Source organism: Diceros bicornis, chromosome 32, assembly GCF_020826845.1.
Source record: "Diceros bicornis minor isolate mBicDic1 chromosome 32, mDicBic1.mat.cur, whole genome shotgun sequence".
Taxonomy (NCBI): domain Eukaryota; kingdom Metazoa; phylum Chordata; class Mammalia; order Perissodactyla; family Rhinocerotidae; genus Diceros; species Diceros bicornis.
In genome coordinates this window covers 19,195,538-19,210,939 of record NC_080771.1, presented here as the reverse complement: position 1 = coordinate 19,210,939, position 15,402 = coordinate 19,195,538, and the positions used below count along the sequence as shown (strand labels likewise).

General features: G+C 40.2%; 2 protein-coding genes across 2 annotated transcripts in view; one reads left to right on the top strand and one right to left on the bottom strand.

The window, feature by feature from the left end:
- Positions 1-14,003, bottom strand: part of LRRC36 (leucine rich repeat containing 36) — a 53,494-nt gene extending 39,491 nt beyond the window's left edge. The window contains exon 1 of the mRNA XM_058528630.1: positions 13,934-14,003. Coding sequence (XP_058384613.1) covers positions 13,934-14,003 — 70 coding nt within the window. The remainder of the gene's footprint in view (positions 1-13,933) is intronic.
- Positions 14,004-14,356: 353 nt separating this feature from the next.
- KCTD19 (potassium channel tetramerization domain containing 19) overlaps positions 14,357-15,402 on the top strand; it is a 30,600-nt gene continuing 29,554 nt past the window's right edge. Inside the window, exon 1 of the mRNA XM_058527715.1 lies at positions 14,357-14,425. Coding sequence (XP_058383698.1) covers positions 14,357-14,425 — 69 coding nt within the window. The remainder of the gene's footprint in view (positions 14,426-15,402) is intronic.

Here is a 15,402-nt window from a genome sequence, read left to right as displayed (position 1 = left end):
GAAAATATACAAATGGCCAACAAGCTCATGAAAAGATGCTCAGCACCATTCGTTGTTAGAGAAATGCAAATCAAAACCATAATGAGAGACCACTTCACACCCACTAGGAGGGCTATAATTTTTTTAAAAAAAAGTAAAATTGTTAGCATTGATGAAGATGTAGAGAAATTAGAATCCTCATATACTGCTGGAGAGAATGTAAAACAGTGCAGCCACTATGAAAAACCGTTTGGCAGTTCCTCAATAAGTTAAACGCACAATTATCATATGACACAGCAATTCCACTCCTAGATATATACCCAAAAGAACTGACAACAAGTGTTCAAATAAAAACTTGTACACAAGTGTTCATAGCAGCTTTATTCACGATATCCAAAAGGTGGAAACAACCCAAATGTCCATCAATGGATGAACAGATAAACAAAATGTGGTATATATCCATACGATGAAATATTACTCATAAAAAGGAATGATGTCCCAGCAAGTTATTTTGTAGTTATCCACAAACTGTTTCTAAAGTTTATATGAAAAGGCAAAAGACGCACAACAGCCAACACAAGATTGAAGAAGAAAAACAAAATCAGAGGACTGATACTACCAAATCTTCAAATCTTACTTTAGAGCTATAATAATCAAGTCAGTGTGGTGTTGGAAGAAAAAAAAAAAGACAAATAGATCAATGGACAGAATAGTGAGCCTAGAAATAGACCTAAACAAATATAGTCAACTGATCTTCGACAAAGGAGCAAAGGCAGTTCAGTGGAAAAAGGAGAGTCTTTCAACAAATAGGGCTAGAACAACTGGACATCTACACGCAAAAGAAAAGAAAAAAGAAGAAGAATCTAGACACACACCTCACAACTTTCACAAAAATTAACTCAAAATGGATCTAAATGTAAAATACAAAACTATAAAACCTCTAAAAGATAACACAGGAGAAAATCTAGGTGACCTTGGGTTTGGCAATAAGTTTTCAATACAACACTAACAGCACAATCCATAAAAGAAAAACTTGAGAAGTGGAACTTCATGAAAATTTAAAACTTCCGCTTTGCAAAAGATGCAAAGACACTGTTAAGAGAATGAAAAGACAAGACACAGAGTGGGAGAAATATATGCAAAACACTTATCTGAAAAAGGACTGCTATCCAAAATATACAAAGAACTCTTAAAACTCAACAATAAGAAAACAAACAACCCATTTAAAAAATAGGCAAAAACCTTGGACACCTCACTGAAGAAGATATACAGATGGCAAACAAACATATGAAAAGACGCTTAACATCATAAGCCATTAGAAAATTGCAAATTAAAGCAACAATGAGACACCACTATACACTTTTTAGAATGACCAAAATTCAAAACAATGACAACGCCAAATACTGGTGAGGATATGGAGAGTCTTAATCTGTTCAGGCAGCTATAACAAAATACCACAGACTGGGTGGCTTAGGCTTATAAACAACAAACATTTATTTCTCACAGGTCTGGGGGCTGGAAGTCCAAGATCAGGGTGCCAGCATGGTCAGGTTCTGGTGAAAGCCTTCTTCCAGGCTGCAGACTGCCTACTTCTCAATGTGCCCTCACATGGTGGAAGGGGGCAAAGGAGTTTTCTCTCTGGCCTCTTTTATAAGGTCATTAATCTCTTCTATGAGGGCTCCATCCTCATGACCTAATCACCTCCCAAAGTCCCCACCTCTTAAAACCATCATCTTAGGCATCAGGATTTCAACATATGAATTTGGGAGGGGGCCACAAATATTCAGACCATAGCATGGAGTAACAGGAACTCTCATTCGTTGCTGGTAGAATGCAAAAGAATAGCCACTATGGAAGATAATTTGGCAGTTTCTTACAAACTCAAGTGAGTTGAAAGTTTATGTCCACACAGAAACCTGCATGTGAAGATTTATAGGAGCTTTATTCATAATTGCCAAAACTTAGAAGCACCCAAGATGAACTTCAATAAGTAAATCGATAAACAAACTATGGTACATCCACACAGTGGAATACTAGTCAACAATTTTAAAAAAAAGAGCTATCAATCAAGCCATGGAAAGACATGCAGGAACCTTAAATACATGTTGCTAAGTAAAAGAAGCCAGTTTGAAAAGGTAATACACTGTGATTCCAACCATATGACATTTTGAAAAAGGCAACAGTAAAAAGATCAGTAGTTACCAAGGGTTCAGTGGAGAAGAGAGATGAATAGGTGGAGCATAGGGGATTTTTAGGGCAGTGAAACTATTCTGTTTGATACTATAATGGTGGTACACATGACACTGTATATTTGTCAAAAGCTATACAACTGTTCAACACAAAGAGTGAACCCTAAATTATAGGCTTTAGTTAATAATACTGTATTCATATTGGTTCATCAGTTATAACAAATGTACCACACTAATGTAAGATATTAATAATAGGGGAAACTGTGGGGGGATGTTGGGGAGGTCTGAGGGGTAAGAGTATATGGGAACTCTCTGTACTTTCTCTTCAATTTTTCTGTAAACCTAAAACTACTTTAAAAAATCTACTTTTTAAAAATAACTTTTTGATATTTTTGACAAACATCCCCAAAATTCAAATCCTAAATAAAGTCCTTCTTTTGACCTAAAAGTAACTTCAGGAATTTTCAGTTGGCCCCTGGGACTTCTCAAAGAATTTGTTCTCTTCTTATAAAGAGGGAGATACTAAACTAATTAGGTTTATGTGGTATGTTAAATTGCATGGAAAGCATTGTCAAATAAATGATGATAAATGCTCTGGGGTTATATTGCATGGGTAAATGCTATTAATATAAGTATCCTAAAAATCATATAAAATTCCTAAAAATCTGACATGTCCTGGTATAATTCTAGTCATTATCTAAAAATGTGTTTTATAAAACAACCCAATTTCCTTGTCAATTGCATTATAATGTTAAGTCTTTTGTTGTCTATAGATAGTTATTGTTTTACTCTAATGCTTTTACGAATACATTTAATTTTCAGAGAGATTCACGGCAAGGCCTCTGACACTTACTCTAGAAATCAGGTTTCTGATGAACTTTCAGATCATAAAACTGAACTGAATTTAAAGAAATATTTTCTCTTAAGCTATCAACAATTTGGTAAAACATACTTTTTGTGAACAAATAACCCTGGGAAACCACTCCACAAGACCACTTTCCCCTTCTTAAGAGGCCCTTTGAGGAATGGCGATTGGACTTTGTTCAAATACCACCATCTCGAGGATATAAATATATCTTGGTAATGGTTTGTATGTTTTCACATTGAGTTGAAGTCTTTCCTTGCAGAAGAGCAATGTCTCTGACTGTAGGTAAGTTGTTACTGGAGAGGATAATTCCTGTTTGAGGAGTCCCTTCCAAATTACATAGTGACAAGGGGGCTTATTTTACTGAATAGTTAAATCTATTTGTGACACTCAGCCAATAATGCAACATTTTCACCGCACTTATCATTCCCACTCTTCAGGACTGGTGGAAAGAACTAATGGTACAATCAAAATCCAACTGGCAAAATTTTCAGCTGCTTTTAATCTCTCATGGCCGAAAGCTCTTCTGCTAGTACTTCTCAGTCTTATAGTTATACCTTTTGGTAAACATCAGCTGTCTCCTTTTTTTGTGTGTGTGAGGAAGATTAGCCCTGAGCTAACATTCGTTGCCAATCCTCCTCTTTTTGCTGAGGAAGACTGGCCCTGGGCTAACATCTGTGCCCATCTTCCTCTACTTTTTTTTTTTAATATGTGGGATGCCTGCCACAGCATGGCTTGATAAGTGGTGCGTAGGTCCATGCCTGGGATCTGAACCTGTGAACCCCGGGCCGCCAAAGTGGAGCACGTGAACTTAACCACTATGCCACTGGGCCAGCCTCCAGTTGTCTCCTTTTGAAATAATAACAGGATGACCTATGGAATTGGATGAGGGAATGTAAGAACCAACTTTACTTAAGGGGGATATATTACACTATTGTCAGGGTCTTATTAAGGCACTTAAGAAAAGGAAAACTTGGTAATTAGTTTCTTTCACAGTGAGCTCCTGGAGAAGACCTCAAGGATCATGGACTACAACCTGGGGACTTTGTTTATTGGAAAAGACATCAAATAGGGGCCAGTCTGGTGGTGTAGTGGTTAAGTTCACATGTTCCTCTTTGGCAGTCCAGGGTTCACAGTTTCGGATCCGAGGCACAGACCTATGCACTGCTCATCAAGCCATGCTGTGGCCGTATCCCCCATACAAAATAGAGAAGGATGGGTACAGATGTTAGCTCAGGGCCAATCTTCCTCAGCAAAAAAAAAAAAAAAAGACATCAAATAAAGGATTCTTTGCAACCTTGTTGGAGAGGACCTTATCAGGTATTAATCCATGTGCTGCAAAATTAAAAGGAGTATACTCATGGATTCACATTTCTCTCGCTCTTTTTTTTTGGTGAGGAAGAGTAGCCCTGAACTAACATCTGTTGCCAATCATCCTCTTTTTGCTGAGGAAGATGGGCACTGGGCTAATGTCTGTGCCCATCTTCCTCTACTTTATATGCGGTATGCCTGCCACAGCATGCCTTGATAAGCAGTGCGTAAGTCCCCACCCGGGATCCAAACTTGCAAACCCCAGGTCACCAAAGCAGAATGTGAGAACTTAACCACTACGCCACCGGGCCAGCCCCCACATTTCTCTTTTTAAAAAGGTCCCTCTGGGCCAGCCCCATTCACAAGTGGTTAAAGTTCTGCACGCTCCACTTCAGCGGCCCAGGTTTGCGGGTTCGGATCCCGGGTGTGGACCTAACCCACTCATCAGCCATGCTGTGGAGGCAATCCCACATATAAAATAGAGGAAGACTGGCACAGATATTAGCTCAGGGCTGATCTTCCCCAAGCGAAAAAAGAGGAAGATTGGCAGTGGATGTTAGCTCAGGGCGAATCTTCCTTACCAAAAAAATAAAAAATAAATCAAATAAAATAAAACAAAAAAAAAAAGGTCCCTCCACCTGAGTGGACTTCAACTCCTGTTTCTGATACCTGGCTCCAACTGACTAAAACAAACACCGCCAAACCAGGAAGAGAAGACAACATCTTGAATCCTAAGACCCTGGACCAGGCCTGTATATCCACATCTATGACCATTTTAATATTACTATTGTCATATTGTTCAAATGTCTTTTAAAATTTTCCCAATACTGTGTGTGCGTTTTTTCAATCCACACTTGAATGGGCACCTAATAATAATGTATTTTTACGATAGGCCCATTCCTTTGCTACACACACAGTCTACAGGGCCAGCCCTGTGGCGTAGCAATTAAGTTCGCGCGCACCACTGTGGCGGCCCGGGGTTCACAGGTTCGGATCTCGGGGCGCAGACCGACGCACTGCCTGTCAAGCCAGGCTGTGGCGGTGTCCCATATAAAGTAGAGGAAGATGGGCATGGATGTTAGCCCAGGGCCAATCTTCCTCAGCAAAAAGAGGAGGATTGGCAACAGATGTTAGCTCAGGGCTAATCTTCCTCACAAAGAAACCCAAAAAAACAAAAGTCTATATTTCTCCCCTTCAAGGCACAGACTGGCAAGCTTTAAAACAATTTATTATGATGGAAATATCTAGTTCAAGCATTAGCAGCATGCCTGACATTACTAATTTTGACCCTGATACCTGGTCAATAGCCTATTAATGATACAGGGCATAACTACTTGTTTTCTGTCGCTCAAACCACTCAATTATCTCAACGATTTGCAATTAAAGTAAAACAACTGGATACTACAATGAGAACCATGGGAGGTTTCACACAAATCTCGGATGGATGTATTTGTCTCATTGCTAGCTATGGAACTTTAGACATACCGGCACCTTTAAGCTTGGAACGAAAATCATTCCAGACAAGATCAACCTAACTGCTGTCGAAACATGGGGTGGATCCCCCTGAGTCGTGCCAAAATACTATTATAGTTAAAGAAAGTGACTAGTTTGGGATGGACTGATCTTGACGACCAGGCATTTACTGGGTGGCTCCTAATGGAATTCAGTGGTTATATGCAACAAACCTTTGGCCCTGGCTTCCACCTAGGTGGTTAGGGCATTGCACCCTAATTTCCTTAGATGCAAGGAAAGCTCATGCCAAGTTCACAACTGTTGCCAATCTCCCTCTCCTTAAAGCCAGATGGACCATGCAGTTTTTCACTGGCATGATCATCTAGCTGCTATATTTGTCCTTTCCATAGGATTAGAAGACGTCATATCATATAGAAGCCCTAAGTTCATCCAATAAGCTTTTAACAATAGTCAAACTGGAATATCATTATTAAATACTGAAATGTCTTTAATGAGAAAGGCTGTCCTTCAAAATAGAATAGCCCTAGATATTATAACTGCAACACAAGGTGGTACACATACAATTATCCAAACTAAATGTGTTTTTTGTTCTGTTTTGTTTTGGTGAGGAAGATTGGCCCTGAGCTAACATCCGTGCCCATCTTCCTCTATTTTGCATGTGGGACGCCTCCACAGCATGGCTTGATGATCGGTGTGTAGGTCCTCACCCAGGATCTGAACTCGCAAACCCCGGGCTGCTGAAGTGGAGCATGCAAACTTAACCACTACACCACAGGGCTGGTCCCTAATATTGTGTTTTTATACCCAATGAATCTTCCGATATGTCGTCTTTGCTAAGTCACATGAAAAAGCAAGTAGATGTCGCCAGCGATCCTACACCTAGCTTGAATGATTTATTTAGTTGGCTTCCTACAGGTATTAACACATTTCTGCAGTCCGGATTACAGTTCTTAATTCTGTTACTCCTTGGAATCCCTTGTATTGATCATAATATTTAAACTAATCACTGTTTTCTTTACTCAGTGTTATAAAACCAGCATTCAGGCTAGAGTCATGGTTGCTCAATGACTTGAGATGATTGACTGATCTTACAACTCCAAACAAACTCTTTCCAGGCAAGGACTATGCCTAAGATTCATTTCCTGACCACCACTTTATTGTTCAAATATGGCCATTTCAAATATTATTGATTGGTTTCTTACTATTGTTAAAACATCTGTTCTATAAGTGTTATAAACAGTGTCATCACAAAAGGTCACATAAAAGCACATATACAATGTTTGTGTGACTTAATTGAAAATATGTATAACCTGTAAAAATACTTCCCCTGTCAGTGCATACCTCTATGATTGTCAATTATATTTGGTTATTTCTCCCCAGTGTGAATTACTGGGCAAATTAAAATAAAGCCCAGCTCCAAGGGATATGATGGACCCAGGCTAGGAAGCAACCACCTTGGTATTGAGGAACTATATTTTGATCATCAATGCTTTCTATCAAAAGATTATTGACTAAAAGGGGAAAATGATATAAGAAATTTTATATTTTCAAGTATATGAGGAAACCATTCTGGTTTGAACCTGATTTGGCCTGAATTTTGTTTGAACCAAAGAAGCCTGACTTAACGGCTTGTCAAACATACATCGTACATCTGCTTTAATTGTTACCCTAAAATAAAAAATGTACTCTTTGAAGATAAAAAAATCATGCCTCCCTTCCTTTGATGCCAGCACTCTTTAAAGATAAGACTGAATGCCTCCTTTCCCACAGTGCCAAGGCCGTGTTGACTTGCTATGTATGTGCTGATCTGTAACAAAATATCTCCTAGAATCCTTGAAAGAAAGTACCCCCATCATGCTTGATGTACGTCTCTTTGTTTGGAAATGGTATATAACTGTGCTAAAAACCACTCTTCTTCAGAGCGCTTTCTTCCCTTGTGAAGGTTGCACTCTGGGGCTATAGTCTTCAGTTTGGCTCGAATAAAACTCTCTACTACAGAATGATTATTGATTATTTGCATCAACAGGTTAAACCTTAAAAATATCATACTAAGTGAAGAAGCTACACACAAAAGGACACATATTGTATGATTCCTTTTATAGGAAATATCCAGGCAAATCCATAGAGACAGAAAGCAGATTAATGGTTGCCAGGGGCTGGGGGGAGCTGGAAAAGAGGAGTGACTGCCTAATGGGTATGGGGTTTCTTTTTGGGTTGATGAAAATGTTCTGGAACTAGATAGTGGTGATGGCTACACAATGTATTAAGTGACCCTGAATTGTATACTTTAAATTTTATAGTACGGGAATCATATCGCAAAAAAAAAAAAATTCTTGACTTTGAGGAATTTTTGGTAGTTCTGTAGTATGCAATGATCTAATACCCTTACAGTCTGTTACCATGGGACAAAAGCTAAGGTCAATTATGATTTCCATCAGTGCCCTGCAGCATTTCTCATGTGTATCACAGGAGTCTTCTTTGAAGAGAAGACATTTTAACATTTTTAAAGAGAATGAGAATTATCATTCAAATGATAAACTGCCACAGGGACAGACATTCTTTTATGATTCATATGAAGTGCAGGTCTTAAGAGGTCATGCTCTCAGTTCCAATGTTTATAAAGAGAGTGAAGACAAATGATCAGAGAACAACCCGAACATTGCACATCATAGACGTCAAGAAGAACAGAATAATCTTCCAATTTTAATATATGGGCTATATAATCCCAATGGGCAAAAACATGTTTTATTCATGAAAACAATAAATCAAGTAATCTCTCTACAGAAAACGATTTGTAGCTCACTTGGAAACAGAATTCATAATCTTTAATAAAGCTTGTTTCTAATGATGATGAAAGAGTTTCAAATAAAACTTAAAACAAAAAAGGCCTCAGGAGTCAACCACTAGCCAAAGTTGGGACAAGTTCAGCATCAATTATGAAAGAACTGCAATGGATTGGAAGACATCAAAAATATTTAAATCCATGAGTTTATAATGATATTAAGAAAACAAAACAACTCTCATTGGTCATCTTTGGAGGATGCTAAGAAAACAACTCATTTCTCCAAAAACTGGAAAATAAGGTGAAAAAAATCAAGCATTTATCCTGCCTTTCCTATACAAACTGTACCTCAGGATAACCAAATAGCTGATGTGACGAAATTTCTTTTTATAAAAGTATAACAGCTAATAAAAATGCAAGAATTAGAAAATTACCATTTTGCAACCCCTGACGAATTAGTGTACCCTAGGCAATCATATTCAATGGCTGATAATATCACACAAAGAAACCTACCAAATATTATATACTTCCTGACACAATTATATACCATCACCTATGAAGTAATAAAAAAGAAAATCAAACTTGAATCTAATCAAGCCTCATCTAACTATCAATTCATAGGAAATACAAAGGACAGGGGAAAATGTTAAACGTCTTAGGAATGTAATGAGCAAAATCCATATTTTAAGAAATTATTTAGGATAAATGACCTAGGTTCCAAAAACACAATAGAAAATGCAAGGAAAAAAAGAAGGGGGAACCTACAGATCAAATAATATTTAAGACAAATATCAACCAATTGCAAAAGACCTTGTATAGATCCTGATTCCAAATAGAAAAATTTTATAGGACAGTTGGGAAAATGAGAAAACTGGTTGGATATTCAATGATATTAAGAAATTACTGTTAAATATTTTTAGATTTTATATGTGATTATTTTTTAAAGAGTTCTTATCTTTTGAAGATACACACTAAAACATTTATAGGTTAAATCATATACCTGGGATTTGCTTCGAAATAAACAACGTTAGGGGTTGGGGATGGGTAAAGGATAGGTGAGGTATAGATGAAAGAAGACTGGTCGTGAATTGATGATAACTGTTGAGGGCGACAGGAGTTCATTATTCTGTTGTCTCTACTCTTGTATATATTCGTGAACCGCCATAATAAATAATTATAAAATAAGCAATATATGCTTATGTATGTAGAGACTATTTCAGGTAAGTTACCCAAGATATTGGTAACAGTGATTGCTTTTAGGAAGGATAACCGGGTGAGGGCCAGAGAGGAGAGGTCAAGACTTCTCACTGTACAATTATTATATTACCCAATATAACAAATTAACTGAATTATAAAAAGCCAAAAAAGTATATAATTACATATTTTCTCTCTCTACCAAATAATTATCATCAGCCTAGAAATATGTTCTAGTATATTGTGTCTTTAAAAAAACTTGTTCTTGGGGCCAGCCCGGTGGCGTAGCGGTTTAGTTTGCGCTCTCCGCTGTGGTGGCCCTGGGGTTTGCAGGATCCCCGGCACAGACCGACGCACGACTTGTGAAACAATGCTGTGGCGTCCTCCCATATAAAGTAGAGGAAGATGGGCATGGATGTTAGCTCAGGGCCAGTCTTCCTCAGCAAAAAGAGGAGGATTGGCAGATGTTAACTCAAGGCTGATCTTCCTCACAAACAAACAAACTTGTTCTTGACCTCACATCATATCCTCCAGCTAACGTTCCAGTCCTGTATCCTCCTTTATAGCCAAATTTCTCAGCAAATTTCTTACTTTACTATCTCTTTTCCCTCACTTATCATTCCCTTTTCATCCTACTCCAATCTGGCTTCTTTCCTCCCCGCTCGCTTGAATCTCCACTAGTCAAAGTCAGCTATGAGTTCCATGTTGCCAAATTCAACAGACACTTGTCTGCATTTAATTTGCTCAGCCTGTCAATAGCACAGCTGTGTCAATGGCACAGCTGACCATTACTTCCTTGATACACTACCCTTTCTTAAATTCTTGACACCACGATCCTCCTCCCTTATTCAACTTCTAAACATTGAAAAACCCCAAGGCTGAGTCTTAAGCCATCTTCTATTCTCCATCCACATTCTCTAGTTAGGTGAGTTCATTCAGTCCCATGGTTTTAAATAGCACCTATTTGCTAATGTCTTCACAATTTACATCTCTAACCCTGACCTCTCCTCTGAGATTCAGATTTATATATCCAACTGCCTACTAAAAATCTCACACTTGAATGTCTAATAGATATTTTGAACTTACCATGATCAAAACAGCTCTCTTGATTCCCCTTCCCCAAACCTATCTTTTTCATAGTCTTTGCTCTTTTTGCTCTCAGTAAATAGCACCACTATCCACTCAGCAATAACTTAACCAAGACTGAGTGTTGTCTTCAAATCTTCTCTTTCCTCATCATCCACATTCAATTGTTTTGTTAAGTCCCATCCTGCTTGCCCACAAAGTACATGTTGACTCCATCCACTTCTTTTTACGCAACTGTCATCCTCCTAGTAAAAGCCATTCATTATCTCTTACCTAGACTACTGTAATAGACTTCTAATGGTTGAGTCATATTTTAAAAATGAGTATTAGATTAGGTCACATCCCTGCTTAAAATGCTTTCGTGGAAATTGACAAGCTGAATCTAAAATTCTTAGGAGAGAATAAGGGGCCAAGAATAGCCTAGATAATCCTGAAGGAAGAAGAGGAGGTAAAGAGAAAAAGGATACTGATTTTATCAGTTATCAAAACTTACTGTTAAGCCATAGTAATTACAAAAGTGTGATGTTGGTGCAGGGACCGACAATGGAACAGAACAGAGAGTCTAGAAACAGACCCATCTTTATAAAGGACCTTGGTGTATAGGAGAGATCCTACTACAAATAGGTTCCGAAAAAACTAGCTATTAGTATAAAAACATACAATTATACTATGTCACACATCATATATAAAAATAAACTCCAGATAGATTAGATTTAATCTATGAAAAGCAAAGCTGCAGAATTTTAAGAAAAAAATACAGGAGTCTTATTACATCAGCGTAGGGAAAAACTTCATAAATAAGACACAAAAAGCACAAATCATAAGGAAAAATAAGCTTGACTACCTTAAGGTGAAAATTTTCTGTATGACAAAGGATAATGTAAACATTTATTGGAATTTTTAGTACAGAGAAATATAACAAAGAAAACAAACAAAAAAGGTCTATGATTGCACCACCAAGATAATCTCTTTGGACATTAAAAAGAAAGTAACAATTATTACATAGCCAGAAAATTCCAATAGTACAGAAAAGTAAAAGCCTCTCTCCCCAAAGATGACCACTGTGATTTGGTTTCTTTTTTTTTTTTTTGCTGAGGAAGATTGTCCCTGAGCTAACATCTGTTGCCAATCTTCCTCCTTTTGCTTGAGGATGATTGTCCCTGACCTATCACCTGTGCCAATCTTCATCTATTTTTGTATGTGGGATGCCACCATAGCATGGCTGACCAGTGGTGTATAGGTCTGTGCCCAGGGTCCGAACCCAGGCCAACTTAACCACTAGGCTACTGGGCCGGCCTCATCATTGTGATTTTTCACAGAACAATTTTACAGAAGAAATGTGCATATACCAGCACATTCATTTAATTGAAAAATATCTGTGTTTTAGTGGTAAGTAAAAAAAGCAATTTTTTAAAGACACCTATGTGTATGTGTGTATAAGCAATGGAAAAGGTATGGAAGGAGGGATAGAGAAGAATATTCTTTTACTTCAGACATTTTGTATTGTTTGAATTGTCAGAATGAGCCCAATTAATTTTGTTATTCAAATGCCTGTACTAAAAACAAGCAAACAAACAAAAACAAGCAAAAAAAAATCTGCAATATATTGTTCTAGCTGGAGAATGGAAGGGGTATGTGCCCCTCAAAAATCAAATTGAATCAATATCTTTTTTAAAAAGGCAAGAAAGGTACAAAACTAGGTAAGCCAATAAAGCTTTTCTTAGCTAACTTATAAAATAGGGGAGTGTGAAGTAGTTTGGATAAAAAAAAAAACAAACCTGAAATATCTACATCAATCTATTTAAACACACACCAAACCATTATCTTTGGTTACCTTGGGGAGGGGGGGATTTTGAGAGAAAGGAAAGATTAGCACCCTCTTTATTCACTCATGTAATGTTTGTTACTAGCATGCACTAATTTTGATAAATTTTAAACAAATAATTTTTAAGTAAAACACCACCAAGTTATTTCATATCCCACAAACAAAAAGTACTAGAGGAAGCAAGAAAGGCAACTTTTTGTTATGGTTAGATCACAGGCTCTGGAATCAGAGTCCTCGGTTAATAAACCCTGGATGCATCACTTTGGGCTGTGAGCCTTTGGGCTGTGCAAGAGTCTAAATCTGTTTTTACTCATCTGTAAAATGACAACAGCAGCAGCATCTGCCTCGTAGGCTTGTTAGGAGGATTAAACAATGCAGGGAAAGCATTTAACACAGGGCCTGGCATTAATGATATAGGGAATTCAGGGAGAATAAAAGTTGAATTAGGAATGCTAATAACTTTTCCAACATTACTCCTTAGAAACTCAAAAAGCAACCCTTGTGAGTCAGACCCGGGGTCAAAGGTGGGGTCAAGTCAGCCAGTTTCACCTCTGACCTAAGAGCCTTGAGAGCGCAGCTGCTATTCCCTTCACATCAGGCCCCTTTCTGAGTCGCTCTTAAAAGCGAGCTACACATCCAGATGGATCAAAGAAATGGCCAAGTTCTTGAGGCAGAGACTGGACGAAGAGAGGGGCTGATAAAGGAACACCCTGTCCCATTACACCCCAACCAGGAAAAGCCTTCCTGAGTCGGAAGTTTCAGAAACTGCCCAAATTAATGCCCTTCGTGCCTCCTCAATAGCACCCCGACCTCAAACGCCCTTCTCAGCACTTCCTATCTCCCACCAATGTCCCTTTTGGAGCTCAGTTTCCTTCCACTAGTTCAGACTCTGTCCAGTTCTGTGTTCCCGGCTACAGCGAGTTCCCGTTAATCTTGTTTCTCCTCCACTTCTAACGCCGCTCCTCTCCCTCAATTCCTCGCCCTCCGCCCCAGACTCCCCGGTTACTTCACCTCCACTTCAGTGTAACCCTTCCGCCTCAATTACCCCTCCTCCGCCTCAATTACCCCCTCAGCCTCCTAAATTACCCCTCCTCCTCCTTGTCCTCAGGGACCGCTCCTCCGTCGCCGTCCCCCGCGTCTACCTCAGGTTCCCCTGCCTCCACCTCAGTTTTCTCCCCTCAGCCTCAGACCCCAAGCTCTCCGCCCGGGCCCTCCAGGCCTGGCCCTACCGGGCTGCTCCAGGGTCAGGGCCCCCAGGCGGCAGATGCCCTCCTCGTCCAGATCCCACTGCTCCGCCATCCCCGCCCGCCGCTCACCTGTCGCAGCCCGCGAGACCGCCGGGCGCGCGCCAGGCCCCGCCCCCGGCCCCACCCCGCCCCCGCTCCCGGGGGCCGTTATTGCCCGGGTCACGCGCCTGCCAGCCCGCTGCTGGAGTCCCGACCATGGTATGGAGCGCTCTTTGACGGGGGCGCCAAAAGCACTAAAGCGGCGAGTGAGGGGGCGGTGTAGCCGAGGATTAGGGCTATAGGGTTAGAGACCTGGCTCTGGGACAAGGGGGTGTGGGGGGACGAGGATATGGCCCCAGCTTTGGAGGGTCTGGGGGCTAGCTCTGAGGAGTTGGGAGGATGCGCCGTTGAGGGATGCTTTGAGGGATGACGTGTTCTAGCTCTGAGGATTTGGGGAACTCCAGATTTGAGGAGTGGGAGGTGGGCCTTTTGACGGTGGGGGGAAGGTCTTCATATCTCAGCGCTGGGGGATGTGGACTCGGAGGCAAGGCGGTGGGTAGGCGAGTGAACGGAGCGGGGGTGGGGGTGGGGCGGAGGTCCGGATCTGAGGGGTTGGGTAGGGGGCAGCTCTCTGAGGCAGATAAGGGAGCTACAGATCTGAAAAGTCCGGGAACTTGTCTCTGAGATGTTGAGGTCCTGTCTTTAGAGCATGAGGTGGTTCTAGTTGTGGAAATTGATTTAGATGGAGGTCCTTTGGGGGAGAGGGATCAGTGTGGAAAAGAGAGATACTCTTTGGGATGGGGTGGAGATGACTATACTAGGGTTAACTCATTTCCTGCAGTCAGTCTGTCAAGAAGCCTTTTGTCCTTCAAGTACTGCAGGCCCCCAAGCTTGCCTGTGACTGAGGGCTCTCCTCAGGCTGGAATAGTTCTGCGCTAACCAGCTCCTGGGCAGGCTTTGGGAAGAAAACTCTGGAAAGAACAGCCACATCCTTAACCCCTACCCACACACTAGCAGGCACCTCTTGAAAGCCCACCTGTGGATGGGACATGTACGTGTAAGAAGGAGGCAAACTCTGGAGCCAAGACCCTCTTGTCATACTCTATCCTTAATAAGAAAAGAGGAACTGAGACCAGAACTGTGGCTTACCTTCAAGGAGCAGGTTTTCTTTGGCATCCAGAATCTGCACACTTCGAGCAGTTTCACTGAGCTCTCAACCAGCTAGTCACCTTTAAGGAGAACAGAAAGCAAAATCAAGAGTCCTTCCATATTTATGCTTTCTGGTCTAGGGGCCCTTAATTACTCTCAGTTTGTCATGTTCAGCCTTAGCCATGTTAAGGGCCAGAACTCAAAAGGCTAGATTAGCTCTTTAGATTGGGTTTCCAGCTCTGCTTCTGTGAGTCATGACATCATTTTACAATTTGTAATCTTTCTCTTCATGTCTCCTTTAACTCTTCTAGCCTCAAAGGTGG